Source organism: Sciurus carolinensis, chromosome 6 (genome assembly GCF_902686445.1).
Source record: "Sciurus carolinensis chromosome 6, mSciCar1.2, whole genome shotgun sequence".
NCBI classification, from domain to species: Eukaryota; Metazoa; Chordata; class Mammalia; order Rodentia; family Sciuridae; genus Sciurus; species Sciurus carolinensis.
The window spans coordinates 130,262,336-130,287,962 of record NC_062218.1 but is presented as its reverse complement, the minus strand read 5'-3'; the positions used below and the strand labels follow the sequence as shown (position 1 = coordinate 130,287,962).

The 25,627-nt window shown below is 35.4% G+C and overlaps 1 protein-coding gene across 7 annotated transcripts in view; it reads right to left on the bottom strand.

Moving 5' to 3' along the window:
- Positions 1 to 25,627, bottom strand: part of Uimc1 (ubiquitin interaction motif containing 1) — a 155,322-nt gene that overhangs the window by 18,725 nt on the left and 110,970 nt on the right. For all 7 annotated transcript variants that reach the window (XM_047555246.1, XM_047555247.1, XM_047555248.1 and 4 more), the window contains 2 exons: positions 21,858 to 21,934; positions 17,404 to 17,557 (listed from right to left, as the gene is read on the bottom strand). In XM_047555246.1, the coding sequence (XP_047411202.1) occupies positions 17,404 to 17,557; positions 21,858 to 21,934 (231 nt within the window). The remainder of the gene's footprint in view (positions 1 to 17,403; positions 17,558 to 21,857; positions 21,935 to 25,627) is intronic.

The window sequence follows — 25,627 nt, the reverse complement described above, 5'->3', positions numbered from 1 at the left end:
TGCAATTTTGAAAAAGAACAGAGCTTATGCTACTTAGTTTTAAGATTTTACTAAGAAGTTACTGTAATCAAGACAATGGGAATATGGCAGAAAGATAAACAAATAGATCAATGAAATACCTGGAAATGAATTCCTATATACAGTCACTTGATTTTCAACAAATGAGAAAGGGATTTCAATGAGAAAGGGAAATCTTTTCAATGAACTAAACTGAAATAACTGAGACATCCATATGGAAGAAATAACTCAACCCCCTACTCCAAACCAACACTCAAAAATCAATTCAAAATGCATCATAAACCTAAAAAAACAAAACCAAAAGAGAATAAGATTGGTATATTAGACCATCTTAGAATTTCTGCTCATGATTAGAAAAATTGACAGGCAAGTCACAGATGAGAAGAATATATCTGTACAACATATATTTGAGAATAACTGGGATATATAAAGAAATCCTGTCTCAATAATAAAACTCAATCCAATCTAAAGAGATAAAACATTTGAACAAATACTTCACAAAAGATATATAAATAAAGATATATAAATAAGTCAATAATCATGAAAAGAATTTTCAACATCACTGGTTATCAGGGGAATGCAAATTAATAACACTATTTACTCAACAGATTGGCTAAAATGTAGGGAGGCTGGAAAATGAGAGAATACCAAATATTGGGCAATGATATCGAATAACTAGAATGCTTATATACTGCTTGAGGGAATGGAATGATACAATTACTTTGGGAAAAGGTTTGGCATTTTTTATAACCTAGCAATTCCATTCCCAGCTATTTATTCAAGTGAAGTGAACTCTTATGTTCATCATACAACTTGTTCAGAGTAGCTTACTTCCTAAGGGTGAAAAAAATTAATTAACAGGAGAATGAATAAAGAAACTGGCATATCCACATTGTAGAATACTACTCAGTAATAAAAAGGACAAACTATTATACATGTATTATGAATAAGTCTCAAAATCATTATGCTAAGTGAACACAGCATTATGCAAAAGACTACATACTGAACCTTATCTCACCAATTATAAAAATCAAGTCACAATCAATTAAAGACTTAAATGTAGGAAATGAAACAAAGAGAATACTTCAAGAAAACTTAGGGGAAATGCTTCAGGACATTGGAATGTGCAAGGTTTTTTTGAACTAGACCCCAAAAGCACAGGAAACAAAAGAAGACAAATGGAATTACATCAAACTAAAAAGCTGTGCACAGCAAAGGACACAATCAGAGTGAGAGGACAATTTATAGAATAGGAGAAAATATTCACAAGCTATACATATGAAAAGGGGTTGTTTAGAATACATAAGGAACTCAAAAAACCCAACATTAAAAGTTATATAACTTGATCGAAAATGGGCAATAAACCTAAATAGACATTTCTCAAACAAAAACACACAAATAGTCAACAAGTAGATGAGAATATGCTCAACATCACTAATCATCAGGGAAATGCACAACAAAACCACAATGCAGTATCACCTCACTCCAACAGCTATGGCTATTATCAAATAGACAAATGATAACAACTTCTGGCAAGGTTGTGGGAAAAAGGGAACCCTTGTCTCTCTGCTGGTCAGAATGTAAATTAGTAAAGCCATTATGAAAAACAGCATGGAGGTCCAAAATAAAAAATAGAACTACTATATGATCCTTATTTATGTATACTATATATACTCTGGGGTATATATCCACAGGCAATGAAATCAGTATGTCAGAGAGAAACCTGCATGCCCATGTTTGTTGTGGCACTACTCACAATAGCCAAGAAATGGAAACAACCTAAGCATCCATCAGTGGATGAATGGATAAAGAAAATGAACATATACACAATGAAAAACTATTCAGCTATAAAAAAGACTGAAACCATGTCCTTTGTGACACCATGGATGGAACTGGAGACCATCATAAGTGAAATAAGCCAGGCACAGAAAGACAAGTAGTACATGATCTCACTCTCATGTGGAATATAAAAACACTGATCTCATAGATGTTGAGAGCAGAAGAGTGATCTCCAGAGACTGGGGACAGGAGGCAGGGATGGGATGAGGTTGATCAGTTAGACAGGAGTAGGAAATTCTGGTGTGCTCTTGCAGTAGGGTGACTATGGATAAAGTACTGCTTTTTGTTTAATGTTTTCACTATAAAGAAATGGTGAATGTTGGAGGAAATAGGTATGTTTGATTTGATTTACACACTAAACAATACATACATGCATCAGAACATCATGTGGGGGTTATAGTGTAGCTTAGTTGTAGAGCACTTGCCTCATATGAACAAGGCCCTGGGATCGATTCCTAGCACAGAGGGGGGAAAAAAAATCACATAGTACCTTATTAATATGTGCAGTTTTACTGTTTTTATGTTTCAGTTAAAATAAATTTAATTTCAAAAAGAATGAATACTGTTTGATTCTGTCTATATTAAATTCTAGAACTAATAAAAATAGTAATTCTGTAGAAATAGAACAAGTGATTACCTTTGTTGGGGAGAGGTGGCAAATGTCTAGGAATGGGTCTGAGGGAACTTTCTGGCATAATGCTAATATTCTATTATTCTGATAAGTATGTGCATTTGTCAAAGCTCAGCAAACATGTATTTAATTTTTATGCATTTCACACATATTTTGTTCATGATTTGCATGAACAAAAGTATTTTAGGGGAAATAAACACATTTGTAATTTACTTTGAAAAGTATCGAAAAAAACCCACTCAGATTAAAGAATGACTAGAAAAATGAATAGTCATACATGTGATAAAATATAACAAAATATTAATGGTAGAACCTAAAATAAGTTAGTATACAACATTGTTGTGCACTCAAAATTTTTCATAATAAAATATTGGGAAAAAGTCTGGGGAACCCTTAGACTAAAGATGACTAAAGAGATATGATAACTAAGTGCAAAGTATGATCCTTCAATGGATACATGACTAAGATAAAAGGTAAGCTGGGTGCGGTGGCACACATCTGTAATCCCAATGGTTGGGAGGCTGATGCAGGAGGATCATGAGTTCAAAGCTAGCCTCAGAAACTTAGCAATGCCCTAAGCAACTCAGGGAGATTCTGTCTCTAAATAAAATATAAAAAGGGCTAAGGAATTGGCTCAGTGGTCAAGTGCCTCTGGGTTCAATTCCTGGTACCAAAAAAGAGAGAGAGAGGGAGGGAGGGAGGGAGGGAGGGAGGGAGGGAGAAGGTAAAGGTTTTATTGGACAATCAAGAAAATGTGGGGTTGGGGACCTAGCTCAGTTGGTAGAGTGCCTGCCTTGCAAGCACAAGGCCCTGGGTTCAAACCCCAGCACTGCAAAAAAAAAAAAAAAAGAAAAGAAAAAAAAAATGTGAACATGGGTTGTGTATTAGATAACACTATTTGCATTAATGTTAAATTCCTTGAGTATAAAAATGGTTATGATTTTGTGAAAGAATGATCTTGTTCTTAAGAGAAACATGCTAATTAAAGTATTTAGAGGTAAATACCATGATGTCAACAACTAACTCTCAAATGGTCAGAAAAAAGTATATCTGTGAATTATACATTTCTATATATTTAGATATATAGTTATAGATATGTATGTATGTTAGAGACAGAAGAGAAACAGGATACAGCAAGTAGGCTATTTTTGTTTCTTGTACTTCTAAAATTTGAAACATTTCAAATTAAAAAGAAGAAAAAAGTATAGTCTCTGAAATAAACAGGTCTGAGTCCCAGTTCCCACTCTACCAATTACTAGCTTGGTGATTTTTGAGCAACTTACCTATTTTTCCCTAGGAGGATGACAGAATTTAACTTAAAAGGTTGCTGCCAAGATCAGGAGAGATAAGAGTAGGAGTACTGAGTGCGTGGCACAAAGTAGTGATAATAGTAGTAGGCACTAATATTATAAAGACCAGAAATGTCTCACAAACCTATGAACTTCAACTTTTTTAAAAAATGAGGAATCCTGTTTTCAAATAAAATCTCATATGAAACCCAATAACCAATATATAAAACACATAAAAGCAGAGCTCTATGTAAGGTGGGCAGTAACAGTAGAGTGTTGTTAGTTCTCATCCTGACAACTCTCTCTTTCCCATACCTTCACAAAAGTCTAGTAATCTATAGAACACATTTTGAAAAATCAGTGCGGTAAAATAGGAATGGACAAACTATGGGCTGTCCTTGTTTTCACAGGGTAAACTTTTATTGAAACATAACCACCATACTCATTTACAAACTATCTATGGTTGCTTTGGTATTATAAGGGGAGAGTTGACTAGTTGTGATGGGGCCTGAATAGCTGTGATGGACTGTATGGTCTGCAAAGCCTAAAGTATTTACTATCTGCCCGTTTAAGAAAAGCCTTTGCTTTAAGAGTAGTTTTTTTTTTTTTTAATTGTATACAAATGGGATACATGTTGTTTCTCTATTTGTACATGGAGTCAAGGCGTACCATTTGTGTAATCATACATTTACATAGGGCAATGATGTTTGATTCATTATTTTTTTTCCCTTCCCCCCCACCCCTCCCACCCCTCTTTTCCCTCTATACAGTCCTTCTTTCCTTCATTCTTACCACACTCCTTATCCCTAACCCTAAACCTAACCCTAACCCTAATGCTAACCCCTCCCACCCCCCATTATATGTCCTCATCCACTTATCAGCGAGATCATTCGTCCTTTAGTTTTTTGAGATTGGCTTATCTCACTTAGCATGATATTCTCCAATTTCATCCATTTGCCTGCAAATGCCATAATTTTATCATTCTTCAATGCGGAGTAATATTCCATTGTATACATATGCCACAGTTTCTTTATCCATTCATCAACTGAAGGGCATCTGGGTTGGTTTCACAATCTGGCTATGGTGAATTGAGCAGCAATGAACATTGATGTGGCTGTATCTCTGTAGTACGCTGATTTTAAGTCCTTTGGGTATAGGCCAAGGAGTGGGATAGCTGGGTCAAATGGTGGTTCCATTCCAAGCTTTCTGAGGAATCTCCATACTGCTTTCCAGAGTGGCTGCACTAATTTGCAACCCCACCAGCAATGTATGAGTGTTCCTTTTTCACCACATCCTCGCCAACACCTATTGTTGCTTGTGTTCTTGATAATCGCCATTCTAATTGGGGTGAGATGAAATCTTAGGGTAGTTTTGATTTGCATTTCCCTTATTACTAGAGATGTTGAACATTTTTTCATATATCTGTTGATTGCTTGTACATCTTCTTCTGTGAAGTGTCTGTTCATTTCCTTAGCCCATTTGTTGATTGGATTATTTGTATACTTCGTGTAGAGTTTTTTGAGTTCTTTATAGATTCTGGAAATTAGCGCTCTATCTGAAGTATGAGTGGTAAAGATATTCTCCCACTCTGTAGGCGCTCTCTACACATTGCTGATAGTTTCCTTTGCTGAGAGAAAGCTTTTTAGTTTGAATCTATCCCAGTTGTTGATTCTTGCTTTTATTTCTTGTGCTATGGGAGTCCTGTTAAGGAAGTCTGATCCTAAGCCAACAAGGCGAAGATTTGGACCTACTTTTTCTTCTATAAGATGCAGGGTCTCTGGTCTGATTCCAAGGTCCTTGATCCATTTTGAGTTGAGTTTTGTGTAGGGTGAGAGATAGGGGTTTAATTTCATTCTATTGCATATCGTTTTCCAGTTTTCCCAGCACCATTTGTTGAAGAGGCTCTTTTCTTCATTGCATATTTTTGGACCCTTTGTCTAGTATGAGAAAATTGTATTTATTTGGGTTTGTGTCTGTGTCCTCTATTCTGTACCATTGATCTACCTGTCTATTTTGGTACCAATACCATGCCGTTTTTGTTACTATTGCTTTGTAGTAGAGTTGAAGATCTGGTATTGCGATACCCCCTGCTTCGCTCTTGCTACTGAGGATTGCTTTAGCTATTCTAGGTTTTTTATTCTTCCAGATGAATTTCATAATTCCTTGCTCTATTTCTGCAAGGTACATCATTGGGATTTTAATTGGAATTGCATTGAATCTGTATAGCACTTTTGGTAGTATGGCCATTTTGACAATATTAATTCTGCCTATCCAGGAGCATGGGAGATCTTTCCATCTTCTAAGGTTTTCTTTAATTTCTTTCTTTAGTGTTCTGTAGTTCTCATTGTAGAGGTCTTTCGCCTCTTTTGTGAGATTGATTCCCAAGTATTTTATTTTTTTCGATGCTATTGTGAATGGGGTAGTTTTCCTAATTTCTCTTTCTGAAGATTCATCACTTATGTATAAAAATGCCTTAGATTTATGTGCATTGATCTTATATCCCGCTACTTTACTGAATTCACTTATGAGTTTGAAGACCTAGCTGCACAGTACTGTCAGATGCCAGTAGAGGAAATACAAATGACAACACAGTTACTGCTAATAATAATATTAAGCTTATGTGTACAAATTATGAATGGTTAGGTCTTTAAAAAGAACTTTTGGGGGTTTGATTCTTCTATAAATGGTGAGAGCCTGAGACACAAGCATCAAAATCTTTGAAACGTGTGAACCACTCTTGGATCCTGATTTCGACAAACCAACTATAAAAAAGAATTGAGACTCAGGGAGATTTGAAAAGAACAGATATTTGGTGATATTAAGGAACTATCACTACTTTTTTAGGCATAACAATAGGATTATGGTTATTTTCTTAAAGAGATCTATCTTATATTTTAGGGATATACATTAATGAAATGAGGATACAGTGGTACATGCCTATAATCCCAGCAACTTGGAAGGCTGAGGAGGATCACAAGTTCAAGGCCAGTCTCAGAAACTTAGTGATGACCTATGTAACTTAGCAAGAACTTGTCTCAAAATAAAAAATAAAGAGTGTTGGGAATATGGCTCAGTGGTTAAGCACTCTGGGTTTGGCCTCCCCATTATGAATGAAAGAGTGAATAAAAGAATAAAATGATATTTGGGATGTGATTTAAAATAATCTGGAGAGGGGCAGTTATGGATTGAATATCCTTTAGATGAAACACCAATAGCCATGAGTTAAAGACTGGGTTCAAGGTATTACTATCCTAACAACTTTTATGTTTCAAATGTTCTGTAATGAAAAGTAATACACACACACACACACACACACACACACACAGTCATTTTACAAGATAATAATCAGTTATACCGGTTACTGTCTTTTTAAAAACTAGTATAAAAGTCAAGTGACAAAGACATAACTACCTAGAAAAACCTCCAAGAGGCTTCTTTCTAAAGAATCATTAATGATAATCAAGTCAAATCAAACCCCAGATTATTATTAGAGTCTAAATTAAGATAATACTATTTCCTTTTTATCAGACCCTCAGAAAATCCTCAGTAACAAATCTGCCTGCACACTCAATCTTCACAGCCACCACAAAAAGTAACTGTTCACTGAATCTTCTGATTTTGCACATATGCTCTTAAAAGGAGGTGACATGTCATATGGACTCTGTTCAACAAGAAAGAGCCTAAATCCATCTAAATTTTTCTTCCAGGTAACTGAAAACCAACAAGGTCAATTCTGATGAGATCAGATTTCATGTTTTACTCAGAGGTGAAATATTCTAGTACTCTGCATTCCTGAAACTGAGGAAGGCTTCCAGGGTCTCATTAACTTTCCCATGTGTCCCACTTCTACAACACCTGCTAGGCGTTGAATGATGATGAAGAATATTAGCTCTGGAGTGAGGCAACTTGGGCTTGGCTCCTGCCTCTACTGACACCAGCCTAAATCTGGTACTATTTTCACCAATGGTAAAAAGGAAATAATACTTATTCTCTGAGGTAATGACAGTCCTTTCTGTGGCTCTCAGATTAATTCTGTAAAGATCACTGAACTAATATTAATTCCTTGAACTTTCTCTTTCTTAAAATGCTCTAGCTGCCTGAATTAAAAAGTGTGACTAGATTCTGAAGTGAGAGAATTTCTCTAAAATGGTTTTCAACTGTTAATATTCCTTTAACACATAATGCTTTGGGTATTAACTCAGGTGTTAAAAAGAGCTATTTTATTTTTCAAGGAAGGAATAAGCACATCCGGCAGAAAAAAACTGCTAAAAGAAATCCTGAGGCCTGGCACTTCAACATTAAGGCACAATGAGGAGGGATAACTGAAGCAAAGGAGGTCAATGTTAAAAGGAACAAGATGGGAAGAGTAAAGACACTGAGAACTTGAGCAAACGTGGACTGCAGTCAGGTTACCATTTCACATGCCGCATCAAACTTTATTAATGCACCAGTGCAGCTAACAAGAAGAAATATTCCTCAGAAAGTTGTTAGAAGACAACTGAGACCATGATGAGGAACAGGGACTCACTTCTGCATTATCAATCCAAGAAAAGAGCATTACATGCAATGTAATATAGGTCTGGATCGAAGGTACTGGTCTAAGAGGTCATCCTGTATCTAAGAGTTATAATATATTTCTATGACAATAGCATGTGTATGCAAATAAGAGGATGGCCTTTTTAGAAAACACCAAATAGGTTTGGGGTAAAACCTGCTAAAGAGGAATTTACTTTATGGTGGATATAATACAATGCCCAGATTTTGATCTAAAACATCTTTTTCTTAAATGTCTTTCTATTTTGTTATATAAGTTGCTCCTATCATTGTGGTTTTCTCTGTCAAAAAATATTTCCCCAATGAAGACAAAGAATTAAGTATGTTTTAGACAATTTGTTGAAGTTAAAAACAACCTTGTAAACCTAATGAATTTCTAACAGCATGAGATGTTAGATCAGTATTTAATAATACTGGGGATGGGGGCAAATGTAAAAACAGTTTGCACACACACACACTCACACACACACAAGGTGAATATAACTTTTTCAAAATGCTTGGGATCCAAAATGTTTTAGAGTCCAGATTTTTTTCAGACTTTGAAATATTTGCATATACATAATGAGTTGTCTTGAGGGAAGGACTCAAGTCTGAACATGAAATTCATTTAAGTTTCATACACATCTTATACACACAGACTTAAGTAATTTTATATAATATTTTTAGTGGGCCTGCAATTGGATTGTGATCTGTCAGAGGACACAGAAGGCCAGGTGTGGAATTTTCCATGTTCCATTTGTGGCATCATGTTAGTGCTCAAAATGAAGCATTTAAGATTCTGGTGTTTTAAAATAGGACTACTTAACCAGTATGTATGTAACAGAATCCCAATATTAGGGAGGAAAGTGCTTGCTCCATCAACCCTCCCACCTCATTCCACAAAGGAAATATTTCAAAATAAGTATGATGGCTTCACTAGATTTTATTTTGCTTTTTATACTCAGGGGGGAAGTATGTTTCAAAATTCCCAGTTGCTCTGGAAATACATCCCAATTCCTTTAAATATATCACTGGACATCTAGTTCCTATTGACCCCTAAAGCAGACTACTTCCTCAGTTTCCTCCTCTCATCATCAATGGCAATGAATTTTTCATTTCTTCTACTTGCTGCCCACCTCACCCCCTTAATTCTGCATGATTCCAATACTCTTTTCCCTCTATCATTGCCACTTCTATTCACAGGGACTAGATCTTTCTGCAGGATCAGTACTGTTTCTGCTTCAGGAACAAAAGCTTTGACAGTCTTCACACAAGAAGGGGACTGCTGCCCCAGGTTGCATTAATCTGGTAACTTGGTGAGAACTGATGAGTGAGTGGGAAAAAAAACTGAAAACCACCTTTGAGGCAAAAAGCAAATAATTTATATAAAGAATTTATATAAGCTGATAAGAACAATATTCAGATCCCAATAGATGCAGGGGCAAACTTCAGAGAACACTGCTGTTTTAGATGTTTACTTTTGATTAAAAAAATAATAAAGCCAAGTATGGTGGCACACGTCTGTAATTCCCGAGACCTAGAAGGCTAAGCCAAGAGGATCTCAAATTTGAGATCAGTCTCAGCAACTTACTGAGACCCCCAGTAACTTAACAAGACCTTGTTTAAAAATTTAAAAAATAAAAATAAAAAGGGGATGGAGATGAACTCTCAGTAGTAAAGCATACTGGTGCTACAAAAATGGATGAATGGATAGATAGATATCAGATAGATAGATAGATAGATAGATAGATAGATAGATATTGTTTTAAAAAACCTATGTCCAATATGAGAGGAATAATTAAGAAATTTTTCCTTATCCTACTAACTGGAATTAAACCATTCTTCTTCCTCTGTGAGTGGCTAGTGCCTCTATTTTAGCATTTCAACTGAGTTGTACTGTACTTAGTCATGATGCCCAAATCTGTTTTCCTCACTGGACTATTAATCTCCTGAGTATAAGCTTCAGATCCCATTCAGCTCTGTATCAAATCCCTTACCACCTCTTCAGTTCCACTCCTCACTCCTAGCATCTCATGCAATACTTCATAAAGAGCAAGACATGAAAACTTTTTAAGTTGAATCACTGTAAAAATTAGTGACTTCAAAGAGAGAATAATTGTATAGGCAAAAGACATATAAACACACATAAAGGATACCCTAAATTTAGAGCTGGCCTAATTGAACCTTAATTTAGAATAGTCCCTATTCCATAGGACTGCAGGAATGAGTATTAGATCCAAGCAGTCAGAATCAGCAGTCATACTCTTTTACCCTTTCTCCTCCACTTCCTTCCTGGAACACAGATGTAAGGTCTAGAGATGCAACAGTCATCCTGAAACCATGAATCAAGAAGTCCCAAGCTCAGGATTGTGAAACCAATGGGTAAAAGCCTAAGTCTTCAATTATACAAGTAAGCCACTGTCTCACTCCAAATGTATTTTTTAAGAAAAAGTAATCCAGAGGCTGGGGTTGTGGTTCAGTGGTAGAACGCTCACCTAGCATGCATGAGGCCCTGGGTTCAATCCTCAGCACCACATAAAAATTTTAAAAAATACAGATATTGTGTCCACCTACAACTAAACAAAATATTTTAAAAAAAGAAAAGAAAAGAAATCTGGGCTGGGGTTGTGACTCAGTGGTACAACGCTTGCCTAGCATGTATGAGGCACTGGGTTCAGTTCTTGGCACCACATAAACAGAATGAAAAATAAAGGTCTGTCAACATCTAAAAAGAAATATTAAAAAAGAAAAAGAAATCCTATGTGTTAAACCCATTGTTAATAGTGTTTTGTTATTGTGACTACCAACAAAATTTTTCTGTAGATACAAACAGCATTTCTGATAGTATTAATAGGATTTTCCTTTACTTGTTCTGAGTTATAAATGATACACACCCATCAACTTTGTTACAGTGACCAGACCAGGGAGTGGACACTTAAATCAAGTAAGGGCTATTAGAGTCTTCCTCTCGACTGATCTATCGTCTCAGGAGAAAGATCTCCTTCTTTCCATTAAAAGTTAAAAGTCAGGCTCGGATTGTAGCTCAGTGGTAGAATGCTTGCCTAGCATATGTGAGGCACTGGGCTCAATTCCTCAGCACCACATAAAAATAAATAAAATAAAGGTACTGTGTCCATCTACAACTAAAGAAATAAAAGCTAAAAAGCTAAAAGTCTACGGCTGCTGGCAGCTATTTTCCTTGCCCCACTTAAAAAACAAAAAAACAAACAACAACAACAACAAAAAAAAACAACTTTCTGTTGAACAGAGACAAGTGAAACCAAAAGGTCTAAGCTCCTAAATCCAGTTGTCTTAATAAACCCTAACCAGATTTCCCAATTATTATGCAAGCTAAATTATATTTCTGACACTTGCATCCAAGAGGGTCTTAAACACAACAGTGGGTGTAAACACATGAATAATTTTAGGATTTTAAAAAACTGCCCTATGTTGACCCACATAAATTATATTTGTCATTCTCCAATTGCCTACTATTTCCTTTCCCATATTACTACCACACCAAATTGCTTGGTCTTTCCTATACACCCTTCACATTTTTCTATTTATGTGATTTTTGCCTACTGTTCTCTTACAATAATGCCCTTCTCTCTCAATCTCTAATCACATTTCCTCTGAAATACCACAGGACTTTACTTGTATACCCCTTAATAGTTTTGACTTATATTACAGTTATTCTTGGGCATGTCTTATTTACCCAACTGAACCACTCTGATCACATTGAAACATGTGATCAGAGCCTATGTTTGTTTGCATATCTCCCCACAGGTCAGTTTGTCTCCAAAATCCATGCTATGTGTATTAAACCTATGCTATTTCAGAACTGTCAAAACCTCAGTAGCTAGGTACCAATAACAATATACTTAATCTAATTGTTCTGGGTACCACAAAAGCCACAACAATACAAATGAGATGAAGAGTATTCAAATTATATTCAAGTAGGCAAATACAGGTATTTAAAACAGAAAAGGTCTAACTTTGTCTAATTTGAGAAAGTCTTAACAGATTTTTGCTGAGCTACCCAAGAAAAGCCTATTCTAGACCTTAGTCCTTTTTTGTTACCTCCCAGGAATATCTATAACAAAGATCTCTACCTCCTCCAATCTATCCACCCATTCATCATTATTTTTCTGGAGATATTCCTGAAGAGAAAACCTACCCCAAGCAGTATCCTAACCATAAGCCACATCTGGACCTCTTTCTAGGTCCTAAATGTAAACAATTAATGTCTTCAGTTTCCCAAATTCTCCTATGATCTATTTCTCACTAACTTATTCTTATCCCTTTGACTTTTAGGCCTTACCTTTTATCTTCCCCTTAGTTCTATCCAACTGATAGCTTATCCTTTATGTATTAGCACATAGAAACACATACCTCAGAAAAACTAAATAGGAAAAAAATAGTCAATAATAATAGCAAATATTTATTGAATATTTAAGCACAGAGCTAAATACTTTATAAAGTAACTCAGCTTCTTATGACAATCCCAATACTGTCGGGCTAATTTTATTAACATGGAACCTGGTCCAAAAAGAGGTAAGATAACCTATCAAAGTATTATTCAACTAGTAAATATCATAGTTAAAATTTAAGTCCAGATCTGTCTAGTCCCAAAGTCCACTGTCATATTGCCAAAAATGAGAATGTTGACTCTGTTCTCCTGCCTTCCATACTTGTCCCCTATTCCAATAATCTATTGTCTATGAAGCAAAATGTTTCTTTGCTTAATAGTACTACTTTGCTCAAATCCCTCCAATAGTTACTCCCTTGTCCAGAGAAAAAGCCAAAGTCCTTCTTAAGGCCAAAGAGTACCTGGTCTGTCCACCTGTCCCTTCCTCAATAGTCTCTCAGTCTCATTTTCTCTCTCTCATTTACTCAACTCTAGCCATACTCAAGCCTGTTCATACCCCAGGATCTTTAAATTTACTGGTCTCTCTGCCTGTTACACTTTCTCCTCCCTGCCTCAAAATTCCTTCACTTCCTTTAGGTGTCTACTCAAATGCCACCTTCTCAATAGGACCTTCCTTGATCACCAATTTTAAATTGCAACTTACTGACTCTGTACCCCACTCTTCTGCTGTTACTTTTTTCTCTAAAATACTTATCACTGTGTGACATATTATGTATTTATTTTTCCATTACTTGCTCCCACTACTAGATTATAAGCTCCACAGAAACAGGAACTTGAAATATTCTGTTCACTGTATCTGATATACATTAGGTATTAATACATATTTAGTGAATGAGTAAATAAAGAGTTTTATTTTTCCTAAATGATTAAGTAAAAATAATCTTAAATACATTTTCCAGAAAGTGAAAGCAAAGATAATCTGCCTTTGTTCCAGTGTAGATCAATTTAGCAAATCTTACCCCTCAAATGATGCCTTTAAACAACAGTCCCTCTATTTTTTTCATAGTGCTGAATATATAGCCATGTCATTGAGCAAACAGAGCAGACAAACCAACTTAACTAGAGTATAGTATTATAATCAAATAAAACTTACAGCAAAGTTAATCAGACACATATTTAATGATATGCATAATTGTTATTGTGCTACATGGTAACTAGGCATAAATGGTAGACACTTCATGTAAATGACTCTAATTACTATTTCTCTTACATAGCCAAACCAAGCGTGTCTAGGATCAGCTCCAGAAAAAAACAGGAAGGAGGGAAACTTAATTCTGGGAAGAAAGTCCTCTCTTATTTCACCCCTTATTCATGGGGCTAATGATCTCTCAGCCTCCAGTCTACCTATACCCCCAAACTCCGTATCCAAGAAAGTAAAGGAGTAAATAGATGGATCTAGTGAGAATTCCCTGCTCAAACTCTCTCATAGGACCTAAAATGTCACCAGAAATGGTAAGTTCAGTTAACAAGTTAGCACTACTAGAATTATTGATCAGTCGCCATTTTCTTTGCTTCTTATCTAAACTTACAGGAAGGTAAAGGGCCCCTGCCCTCTTAAGGTTTATTTAAACCTACCCAGTTTTCACAGTCTAGACTAAATGATGTCTCTGGGACATTATTCCAATTCACTATATTCTGATTATACTTACTTTCAGGGACATTCACTTGGGTATAAACCATTCACTTTGTATCATCTTATAATTAATTTCTTAGGTAAATGCGTAATTCCCCAATGAGACTGCAAGTTCCTTGATGGCAGAAATCTTGTCTTAAACTTCCTTAGCAAACCATATAAGGCCTACTATCATTTAAAAAAGTGTTTCATGAGTATTAGGATGATTTTAAGGTAAATAAGAATCGGCAGAAAGGATCTAGGTAAGTTGACAGTGAGAAAAAGAATGTAATGTTCTAGATAGCTCAAAACAAATGTCCCTATGAAAAAGAAAGAGAGACTGTCATTCAGGATATAGCAGAGAGCTCCTGAACTTCCTCCTGCTGAGAATTAAAAACTTCCTCATGAAGAGGACAGATGCCAAGAAAGCTAAAACTGATATGTTTTCTGGATAAGCACAGCCTAGCTAAATATACGTATGTATATCACCAGCTTTTCTTTCTATAAATTGTAACTGCTTCTAGGGGACCAGCAGAGTAATAATCTAGCTGCTTCTCCCCAGTTTGATCAAGCTGTGTAAAATCCTTTTTACATCATTTGCTTACTTCTTATGCAGGGGAATGACCATATCTGGCCACCAGGGTTGCCTGGTATGCCTGGTTTGGCTGCCAGTGACATCTTCAGATGGAGGTCTGAGACATTAGGATCACAGCTTTATGACATATAGTATCAAGAATATTAGGGATGATGATATATAATGGGGTCGGGGATGAGGGGTGAGAAGAATGGAGGAACTTTAGATTATGTAGAGGGAAATGAGAGGGGAGGCATGAAAAATGGTGGAATGAGACAGACATCATTACTCTATGGACACATATGATTACACGAATGGTATGAATCTACATCATGTACAACTATAAAAACGAAATGATGCTCCCCATTTGTGTACAATGACTCAAAATGCAGTCTGTTAAAAGAAAAAAAATATAATATTAGGACTTTCAGGCTAGGGATATAGCTCAGTTGGTAGAGTGCTTGCCCACCTGATGGTGTCAGCTTAACAAGTTCAAAATGAGAACAACCTGGTTCTGGTAATGTAAGTCTGCATATGGTCTGAGAAAGTTAAAAAACAAACCCAAATTATTTTAACACCATATACTAGGGGCTGTGAGCTCCCCCACCATACTCTACTAAGGAAAAGACCTGAATGCAAATACCATGTAGCTTATAGACACCTGACAGTAATGAATGCCAGAGTTTCCCATTAAAGCCCAAACCAGCAGAGTTTGATGTGGGAGATATCCATAGGAGATACTCTATATTATTCTTTACCTAATAATTCTGACCTGACGGAAGTCATCTACTCTTAGAGCTCAAAGGGACATTCAGCTTCTCAAACTCATTTATTTCTGGAACTCAGTGCTGAGTAAGTCACTGACTCAGATGACTAATACCAGTGAGTAAAGCATGCATGGTAAGATAGAAAAAATAATTTCTGCCCTCTCTAGTCACCAAAGGCTCAGTCCCAGAATTCTTTCAGCCACTGAAACTCTCACATTAAAAAACAAACAAACAAAAAAACAGACTAAAGAGCTATGTCAAATTGAAACTGCAGCTGAACTCCATTCCTTCAGTACTCTTTCAATAAAAGGAATTGATGGTCAGATTTAGGTCCTCAACTTTCATTCTAGTTGAAAGACTATAATGCTTTATATAAAGCCCCTTTAAAAAGACCACAAAATCTTTGACATAGGAATTTCACTACTGGGAATAATAACAGGAGCTAATACTTCTTAAATACTTAGTGTGCTAGACAAGGCTAAGCCCTTTTCTTAAAATGTCTCATTTAATCTCCTATGTATGTAAATAATACCTGAATGAATACTCACTTTCGATAACTCAATAAATGTAAGCCATTATTATTATTACGAGGAACATGTACTAGTTAATAATCAGAAAAATCAACAAACATTAAACTGTAAGTTTACGAACTTTCTTATTTAATAACTAAGATGTATACTATAGAAAAATTAAATATACATTTATTTTTGGCAATTTTAATTTATAAGATACTTCACACATCTGTTATAGGAATCAAGCAGAGAAGTTGCAACACCTCCTATTATATAAGTTACATTCAATATGATGGGTCACAGACCATCTATGCTACGCTAACACTACTGTATTTAAAGGTGGAAATCATAAAAAGGCAGGATCAGGATGACATTTCAAGGAGTGTGAGTGTGATTAACAAGAAGATTTTCTTTGATCAATCTCTCACACTGGCCAGATATGGTGGCATACACCTATAATCCCACCAACTAAGGCTGAGGCCGGAGGATCACAAGTTTAAGGTCAGCCTCAGCAATTTAGCAAGACCCCATCTTAAAATAAAAAATAAAAAGGACTGGGGATGTGGTTCAGTGGTGAAACACCCTAGGTTCGGCCCCCAGTACCAAAACACACACGCAAACACCACCCCCCAAAAAAAACCAAAAAAACCCAAACCTCCAAACTATACCAAACTCTACTCTCTTACAGAGATTAACCAACAGCTCCAGGGTAACACAGCAGAGACATGCAGGACATGAATATAAATTAGGGTTATTTTCAGCTGCTGTCTCTAGGTAGAATTTCTATTTTAAAAAATAAACAAACACAAAAAAGCCAGAAGAGACTTATTTTGAATAAAAAATGGGCAACACTAGACTTAGGTTCCCAAGTTCCACCAGAATCTCAATATTTGAATATATGAATTGAAATTGCAGGGTCTACTGCATTGTATTGGTTTTTGGTCTACCTATAGCAAGTAAATTGAAACACTAAAAGAGGAAAGACTTTTTCCTTCCCCACTTCTGAGGTAACAAGGTAGTATAACTACTAACACAAATAAAAACCATGAAAGTACTAGAAATTTAACTAGATAGAAAAAAAAAAAAAACAATAACACTTTAACTCTGAAGAAGAGCTGCTTTCACTACATTGCACTGTAGAGGATTACAAAATCACATACAAAGAAAGTACAAGTCTGGCTGTCCTGATGAGTCTTTACCTGATTCCTGCTCCATCAGACCATTGCAGTACATAGCATGTCGCTCAATCTTTGTGGGCGGGAAGCCTTGATCACATAATGGGCAGGATACCTGGGTACTAGATGAGAAGGTAGAAGTAGGCATTTCCTTCTCAGCATCTTCCCTGTTACCAACCTGAAGAACATGACAAATAGCAATTGTAACATCTTTAGTGTCTCAACTATCTTCCCCCCAAAAGAAATGCAAAAGACTCCATCCCAATTACTTTCAAAGAGACAATACCAATCCAATGGTATAGTTAATATTTATTCAACTATACTAAGTTGCCAGTTGTATACTAAGCACTATGTATATATTACTCATTTAATTCTCACAATCTTACAAAGGCATAGACATGATAAAAGTATTGCCCCAGTTAAGGAACTTGCACAGTGTCACATACAAATAAATGTCAGAGCTGAAATTCAAAACAAGGCCTGTCTAGCTCTAAACCTTGAGGACACTGACTTCTACCACACTGCACAGTATTCATTACAGAAGTGTACTGTTTATCTCCTCCTGTGTTTCACATTTTATATTTCAACAGCATCTTAAAGACACTTTTTCTTTATTTTTTAAATATTTTTAGTTGTAGATGGACACAATTCCTTTATTTTATTTATTTATTTTTATGTGGTGCTAAGGATCAAACCCAGTGCCTCATATGTGCCAGGCAAGCACTCTACCACTGAGCTACAAACCCAGTCCCAAGAAACTTTTTCAATCTCATAAAAAAGAAAACTGTGGTCATTGTAACTTTAAGATATAAGACATTAGAAAACAAAGACTTCTAAGTCAAAAGTAGTACAACTAGGATTTAAGCAAAGAACCCAGGTCTGTGCTTATACCAAAAAAATAACACCTCTTATGTTTTATTTTTGACTTTTTAGACTGAAAGGAGAAACTAAGACCCAAACAGTCAAAGAAAAGTCATTGGTAAGATAATCAATTCTGTTGAAGCCACATTTAAACTTTCTTTACTCCTCAGTGTTTTATAGTCATCATTTCTCCTATAGTTGCCAGTTGTCTCTCAGAGGTAGTTTAATTTTACCTACACAGGTTGGTCGTACCCAGGAACTCTGCAGTGATTAATTCAACAGTATACGTGGGCACTGCAGTACTATTGCCTAACTCTTGCTTCAAAGTACAGCATGTCCTATCCAATCAATGTGTAACAGTCCTGCTTCTACTTAAAACCAAGGAGCATCTGGGCTGTCATTATACCTTACTACAGGGTGAAAAAAATAATAATAATAAGTCCTCTTCTGGTATAAAAACAAAACAGGACCAAAACTGCAATGAATAGATAATTTGACTTCTGAATCAACTGGGGTTTGTTATGGTTGTTTATTTTTTGGTTTTGGTTTATAAATTCGGACCATCTCTAAAATCCACTGCTTGTAAGTGTAATCCAGCAGAGAGGGAATCGGGTCTTCTAAATACCAAGCCAATCGCACTTACCTTCTGTTAAAAAGACAGACTCTAGATGGAGAAAACAGATGAGAAAGGAACTAACAGCGGTTGAGTTCTTATACTATGCCAGGGTCTGCCAAGTGTTTTCCATAGCCATCCCTCACAATTCAAATGGACTAGACACAGGTATCACTAGCTCCAGTATTATATAAAGAAAACTGAGGCTTGGAAAGGTAAAGTAACCTGCTGATCACAAAGTTAATAAGTGAACAATCTAGACTCAAACCCAGGCCTGATTACATCAAAACCTTCAGTATTTTCAATCTACCATGTAGTGGCAGAAGTAAAAAAAGCCTCCCTCCTAATTTGTTTTTGGAAGCTGAACTTGAAGATATCAGAGAGACCACCTGATTTTTATTATTTATTACTTGGAAGTGCAGAAAGTCAAGTAGGTTTGGAAGTTCTAGGTGCTGTTATTCTAAGCTTAGTCAATGAGATTCTCACAAATCCAGGTTCCTCTGTTCACACACCTAATAAAAGTTGTCTTGTAAAGCTATTTGAGCAGAGGGGGCAATCAACAGAACCTAAAATTTACAAGCATTTTTAAGTTACTGAAAGTTAGTGGTGACTGAGCAGTTACTTGGAATTCACTAAGCTCAGAAATGTTACATAACATGAATGTCACTGGTACTCACAAAAGCACTACAACCTTCCTTTTGTATTCATTGCCAGCTCTATAAAATGCAGAGAATGTACCTGAAACTATTAATATATTTGAAAGGAAGTTGTCTTTATTATTGTCTTATGGATATAAGACTACTTCCAACCACATTCACAGGCAACCCAGCTTTCTAAAATTTTGTATATTAAAAACAAGATATTTTCCCCTAGACCATTAAAAAGGTCTATTTAAATTAACTCTATGGAGGAATCTCAAGGGGAAAAATACAAGCAACACATTCTTAAAACAATGAATAACACAAAGTATAAAAACTATAAACACCTGTCTAATAAATGAGTAAACATGAATTTGTCCAACATCACAAAGTGGTAGGACTGGCATTCAAAGCCATATCTTTTCATTCCAATGTGCAAGCACTTTACACTATATACCAACTTTCAATAAATGACATTTGTCATTTGACCCTATTGACAGATTTCAAGGGCATGAGTCCACATCCTTTATGATATTATCTTTTTAAAAAAATATATTTTTACTTGTAGATGGACACAATACCTTTATTTATTTATGCGGTGCTGAGAATCAAACCCAGTACCTCACACTTGCCAGGCAAGCACTTTACCACCAAGCCACAACCCCAGCCCCTATGATACTACCTTTATGCACAGAAAATATTCAACTCTATATTTCTAATAAGTGACTTATAACTATTAAGTGATTATTCAATGACTTAAAAACTATAGTATTTTTAACTTCTTTTAATGAAAACTTCTGGCTACTTAGGAATGTCCAGATATCAGCAAACAGAGATAATAAAAGAGGACATTTGATGTGAGAATGGCTATATACAAGTCTACTTATCTGAGGTGGAGCAGTGCAGAATGCACACTATAAATTCCAAAAAGGATTCATGTTCTTTGACCCAAAGAATAGTATCCTTTCTAATCATGAATGGGTAAGAAATTGCCTTGATGAACTAACTAAAGGCTTTTAAAAGGCTTTTTCTGTATGTTTGGGTAGCTATGTTAAAAATACTCTACTCCCCCTCTCTCATTTAGAAGGCTGTGTCCTTGCTAGGAAAAGGACCCAGAGGCCATTTTGACATTATCTAGCAACACCTGTCCTTAGTAGCTCTGATGAAGGAAGTGTCATCATCTTTCCCATCACCACTGGTATCAGGGAATCCTGGTCTATCAGTTGTGACCGATCAGGTTTCAAGGAACCTGCAATATGCATGATTCATGAAAGCAAAATTTCTACCCAGTTACCTGCAGTACTTGGAAAGGGAAGTACTGAAGAAGGGATCTAACTTTTAATTAAAACTTGTTTTCAAAAAACCTAAAGATGCAGCTCAGTGGTGTAGTGCTTGCCTAGATCCTTAGCAACACACACACACACACACACACACATATACCCCTAGAGTATAAAAAGAAATGAGAACTAAGACTTTTTTGAGGTGCTCAGGACAAGATAGTAAACACAAATTTAACCAAAATCTTTATTTCCAGAGAAGAAGTTATTAATTTTCAAGCTGCTTTTCAGAGCAATAGAGTAAAAATTTAAATTCTTTAAAAGAATTCCTGGTAGTTAAATTCCTTGGTCAGACTAAACATGAAAAATATATACTAAGAATCTTAATCAGGAGTATGGGGCTGGGGAGATAGCTCAGCTGGTAGAGTGCTTGCCTCGCAAGCACAAGGCCCTGAGTTCGATCCCCAGTACCGCAAAAAAAAAAAAAAAAAAAAAAAAAAAAAGGAGTATGAATTTCAGAATCTTAATCAGAAGTATGAATTTCTACCAATCAGCTTTATGGCTATTCCAAGATATGTGATGTTAGTTAGGAAATGAAAATAGGTCTGCTTATTTTATCTTGGGTTTGTTTCTGATAACATTTTTTAATTAGGACTGAAAATTAAGTTATTTTATAGTTATTTTTCCCAAGATTGTTCATCTCTGTTATTTATCAGTTTATAAAGGGAAAGGCCCTAAAACTTTGAAGACAAACCAATGTCCAAATTCTAGTTCTACCACTAATAGCAGTAAGAACCAGTGCAAATTAAACATCCTAAGCCTCTCTTTCCCCATCTGTAACAGAATTAATGCATATAAAAGTACAAGAAATAGTAACAATTGTTCTTTTTAGGAACAATGCTAAACTGATCTTAATTATAAAAATTTCTCCCTGAGATAAATGTCCCCAAAGCTAAAATCCTATGCCACCTAAATCTTTTCAGCCCAAGTCAATATTGCATTAGAGAGAAGACAACCAGCAGGAGTAAACAACTAAGAAAAACTAAAGAGAAGAATATTCATCTCCTTATCTCCCATTATTATTCTTACTTCATCCAGGGTCTCTCTGCTACCAGGAGAGTCTTCTCTTTCAAGATCAAGAGTTTCAGGGGAACTTAGCTGTGTCTCTGCAATTTAAAAAAATTAAAGTACCATTAATTTTCATTTTGAGTTTTAATAATTAAAAAAAACACATATTTTCCCCTTTGTTTATTGTAGTGGCAATACAGATCTAGTCTGTTTCCTCTTAAAGCTTTATTGAGGCATAATTTACATATAACAGAATTTACCAATTTTCAGTGTATAATTTGGTGAGGTTTTTTTTTTTGTTGTTGTTCATTTGTTTGTTTGTTTTTGCGGTGCTGGGGATTGAACCCAGGGCCTTATGCTTGCAAAGCAAGCACTCTACCCACTGTGCTATATCCCCAGCTAATTTGGTGAGTTTTGACAAATATATTCCATTTATACATGGTATCATTTACACCACATAACTACCACCACAATAAAAATAAAGAACAGCCAGGTGCGGTGGCACATGCCTGTAATCCCAGCAGTTTAGAAGCCTGAGGCAGGAGGATCATGAGTTCAAAGTCAGCCTCCGAAACTTAGAGAGGCCCTAAGCAACTCAGCAAGACCCTGCCTCTAAATAAAAAATATAAAAAAGAACTGGGGATATGGCTCAGTGGTTAAGTGCCCCTGGGATCAATCCCTAGTACCAAATAAATAAATAAAAATAAAAAATAAAAAACATTTTCCAGTACCCCATACAGTTCTCCTGTCTCCCTCTTGCAGGTAATTGTAAGAATCTACTTTATGTTTTGCCTTTTCTAAAATGTCATATAAATGAAATTACATAGTCTTATGTCCAGCTTCTTTTACATAATATAAAGTATCTAAAATGTTGTCCCATATGCTATTAGTGGTTCACTCCTTTTCACTGGTACTCCATTATATGAATATTTTATAATTTGTTTATCCATTCACCAGTTGATACATTTAGCTTATTATCATCATAGTTCTAGTTTTAAAATATATTACTTTTTACAGAAAACAAAAATATGCCAATGTTAATGCTGAAGTTAAAGAGACAATTAGGAAAAATAAAAATTGGGATGAGAAATGCATTCTGGACAAAGATATGCCTTTCTTCAATACATTCTTTAAGCAGCATCTATAAATTCAAAATTAATTCAACAAATATTAACTGAATAAGTCTCAGACACTGTACTAGCTACAATCAGTACAGAGATGTAAGATGGGAGTCCTTTATAGTCTGGCTTAAGAGGCCGGCAAATTACACTTAGCTCAATGGGCCAAACCCAGCCAGGTCTGCTTTTATAAATAAGATTCTATTGAAACACAGCCACGCTCATTCACCTATGTACTACCTATGGCTGCTTTTGCACTGAAACAACAGTGATGAGTAGTTTCAATAGACCTAATGTTCCAAAGAGCCTAAAATATTTACTAGTCTTTTATTTAAAAGTTTGGGGTGAGAGGGAAGAGGGAAAGTGGAAGGTAGGAGATAAAGGGAAAAAAAATGTTTTAAAGACTGCTAACCTCTGCTCCAGACACCTGTCATTTAATATAACAAAAGCACAGTAATTATACTTCAAATAACAACAAATCTGGAAAAGAAATATCAGAAAGTGAATTCTGTATCCCTCCCAAACTCCGTATGTTGAAATCCTAAACCCCAATGTGATGATATAGGAAGTGTGTTGGGAGGAAAGTAGGTCATAAGGGTAGAGACCTCAAGAATGGGATTAGTGCCCTTATAAGAAGGAGTTTCATTTCATGAAAAATGGTGGAATAAGACAGATATCATTACCCTATGTACATGTATGTTTACACAAATGGTATGAATCTACATCATGCACAACCATAGAAACGAAATGATGTACCCCATTTGTATACAATGAATCAAAATGCAGTCTGTAAAAAATGAAAAAAATAGAAAAACAAAAAACAAAAAACAGAAACAAAAACTACTACAAACCCGAGTGTTAAACTCTACACTAAAATAGAAAAAAGAGAACTTTTAATTTCACTGTGATTTGTTTTGCAAAGAAAAATAAATAGCAGAAAGATAAAAAAATATAATTTATGATTAATAATAATTAAACATCATTTAAAATAAAAATTTTTAAAAAGAGGTATTTCAGAGAGCTCTTTCATCCTCTTTCTGCCATGTGTAAACACAGTGAAAAGATGCCGTCTATAAACCAGGAAGCAGGCTCTCATCAGACACTGAATCTGCAGACACCTTATTCTTGAACTCCCTATTCTCCAGAACTGTGAGAAATAAATTTGTTGTTTATAAGCCACAGTCTATGGTATTTTATTATTGCAGACCAAATAAAGACAAAGAATTTATCTCAGAAGGAAAATCCTGTTAAGTTCTTTGTTGTTTGATACTGTACCTACCACACTTCTAACTGGTACTTCTGTGCTTCACAAATAAAATAAATAGTCAATGTTAGGCAAGATTCTAAAGTATTTTCTGAATCATTAAAGAAGGTTTAAGGGCTAGGTTTGTGGTTCAATAGTAAAGCACTTGCGTAGCATGTGTGAGACACTGGGTTCGATGCTCAGCACCACATATAAATAAATAAATAAAGGTCCACTGACAATTTTAAAATATTTTAAAAAAGAATATTTAAATACATAATGATAAATGTATTTTACTACATCACAATTTTTTGAAATGAGATACACACAGATTTTTATCCCCTTGATGGAAAAAGGCTTACAGTACATAAACTTCCAAATCTTCTTTAAGTTTCCCTGAGAGTATCACGAAGGACATTTATTCTGTTCAAAAATAAGAGCTGCTCATTACTTGGACTACTGCAATAATAAAAAGTATTCAATTAAGCTTTCTGTGAATAGATGAAATGTCCAATTACAAAGACAACTCAAGAGGGTATAAGCTCCTCAGAAATAAACAACGCTACCAGTATGTGCAACGTGGGCATAAAATGTCTATAATCTTGCCTCTTGAAACAAAGTAAATAACACTAGAAAGATAAGGTAATTTTGAATATCAGATCCCTCAAAACTGCCAGAAATATGAGCAAAAAGGTAACAAACAAACGGAAACAGGTAACAAACTACTATATTAAATTTGTGCCTCAACCCATTTAGAACAATTTTTTCATACAATTTAGATGCAGAGCTTAAAAATTCTATGTCTAAAAAGAAACTCAGGTGTTTGGTTTCCTGGAGAAGTATTCCCTTAGCAAAGGGAATATTAGTATTTTGAAAACCTTTTGCAATCTCATTTAGAAGTAGTTTATATCAGCAAACAGTTGGATTTCATTTGCAGGCTAATGACAGCAAATCACAATCATAAAAGTTATTTAACATCAGTCATCAAGGGCTTGCTTTTCCTTCTTTCACTAACTAGGAATTTCAAGATCATTATATTCACAGGTTCTTCTTGCAATATCCCATGATGACATCATATGCCATCATCCTAAACAGGTAGACTGGGTGACTTCACAGAAAGATGATGTGAGTCAAGAGTCCCAAACAGCACAAAACAGCACAAAGCTTTCTTGAATGTTCCTGCCAAAAGCTGAACACTTTGTAATAAAGTCTCCTTGTGGGTATTATTACGCAATAATCCAAATACTTTCAAATGAATTAAGGAACCACTTTCAACAGAAATCAACATAAATATATTTTTTAAAATAAGTAAAACCTTTATGATAGGTTGCCAAATATTTTAAAATATTTCCAGAGCTTTACTAGACTACATGTTAACAAAATTTAAGTCTCTTTGGGGAAAAAAAGTGAAAGAAAAATAAACAAACAAG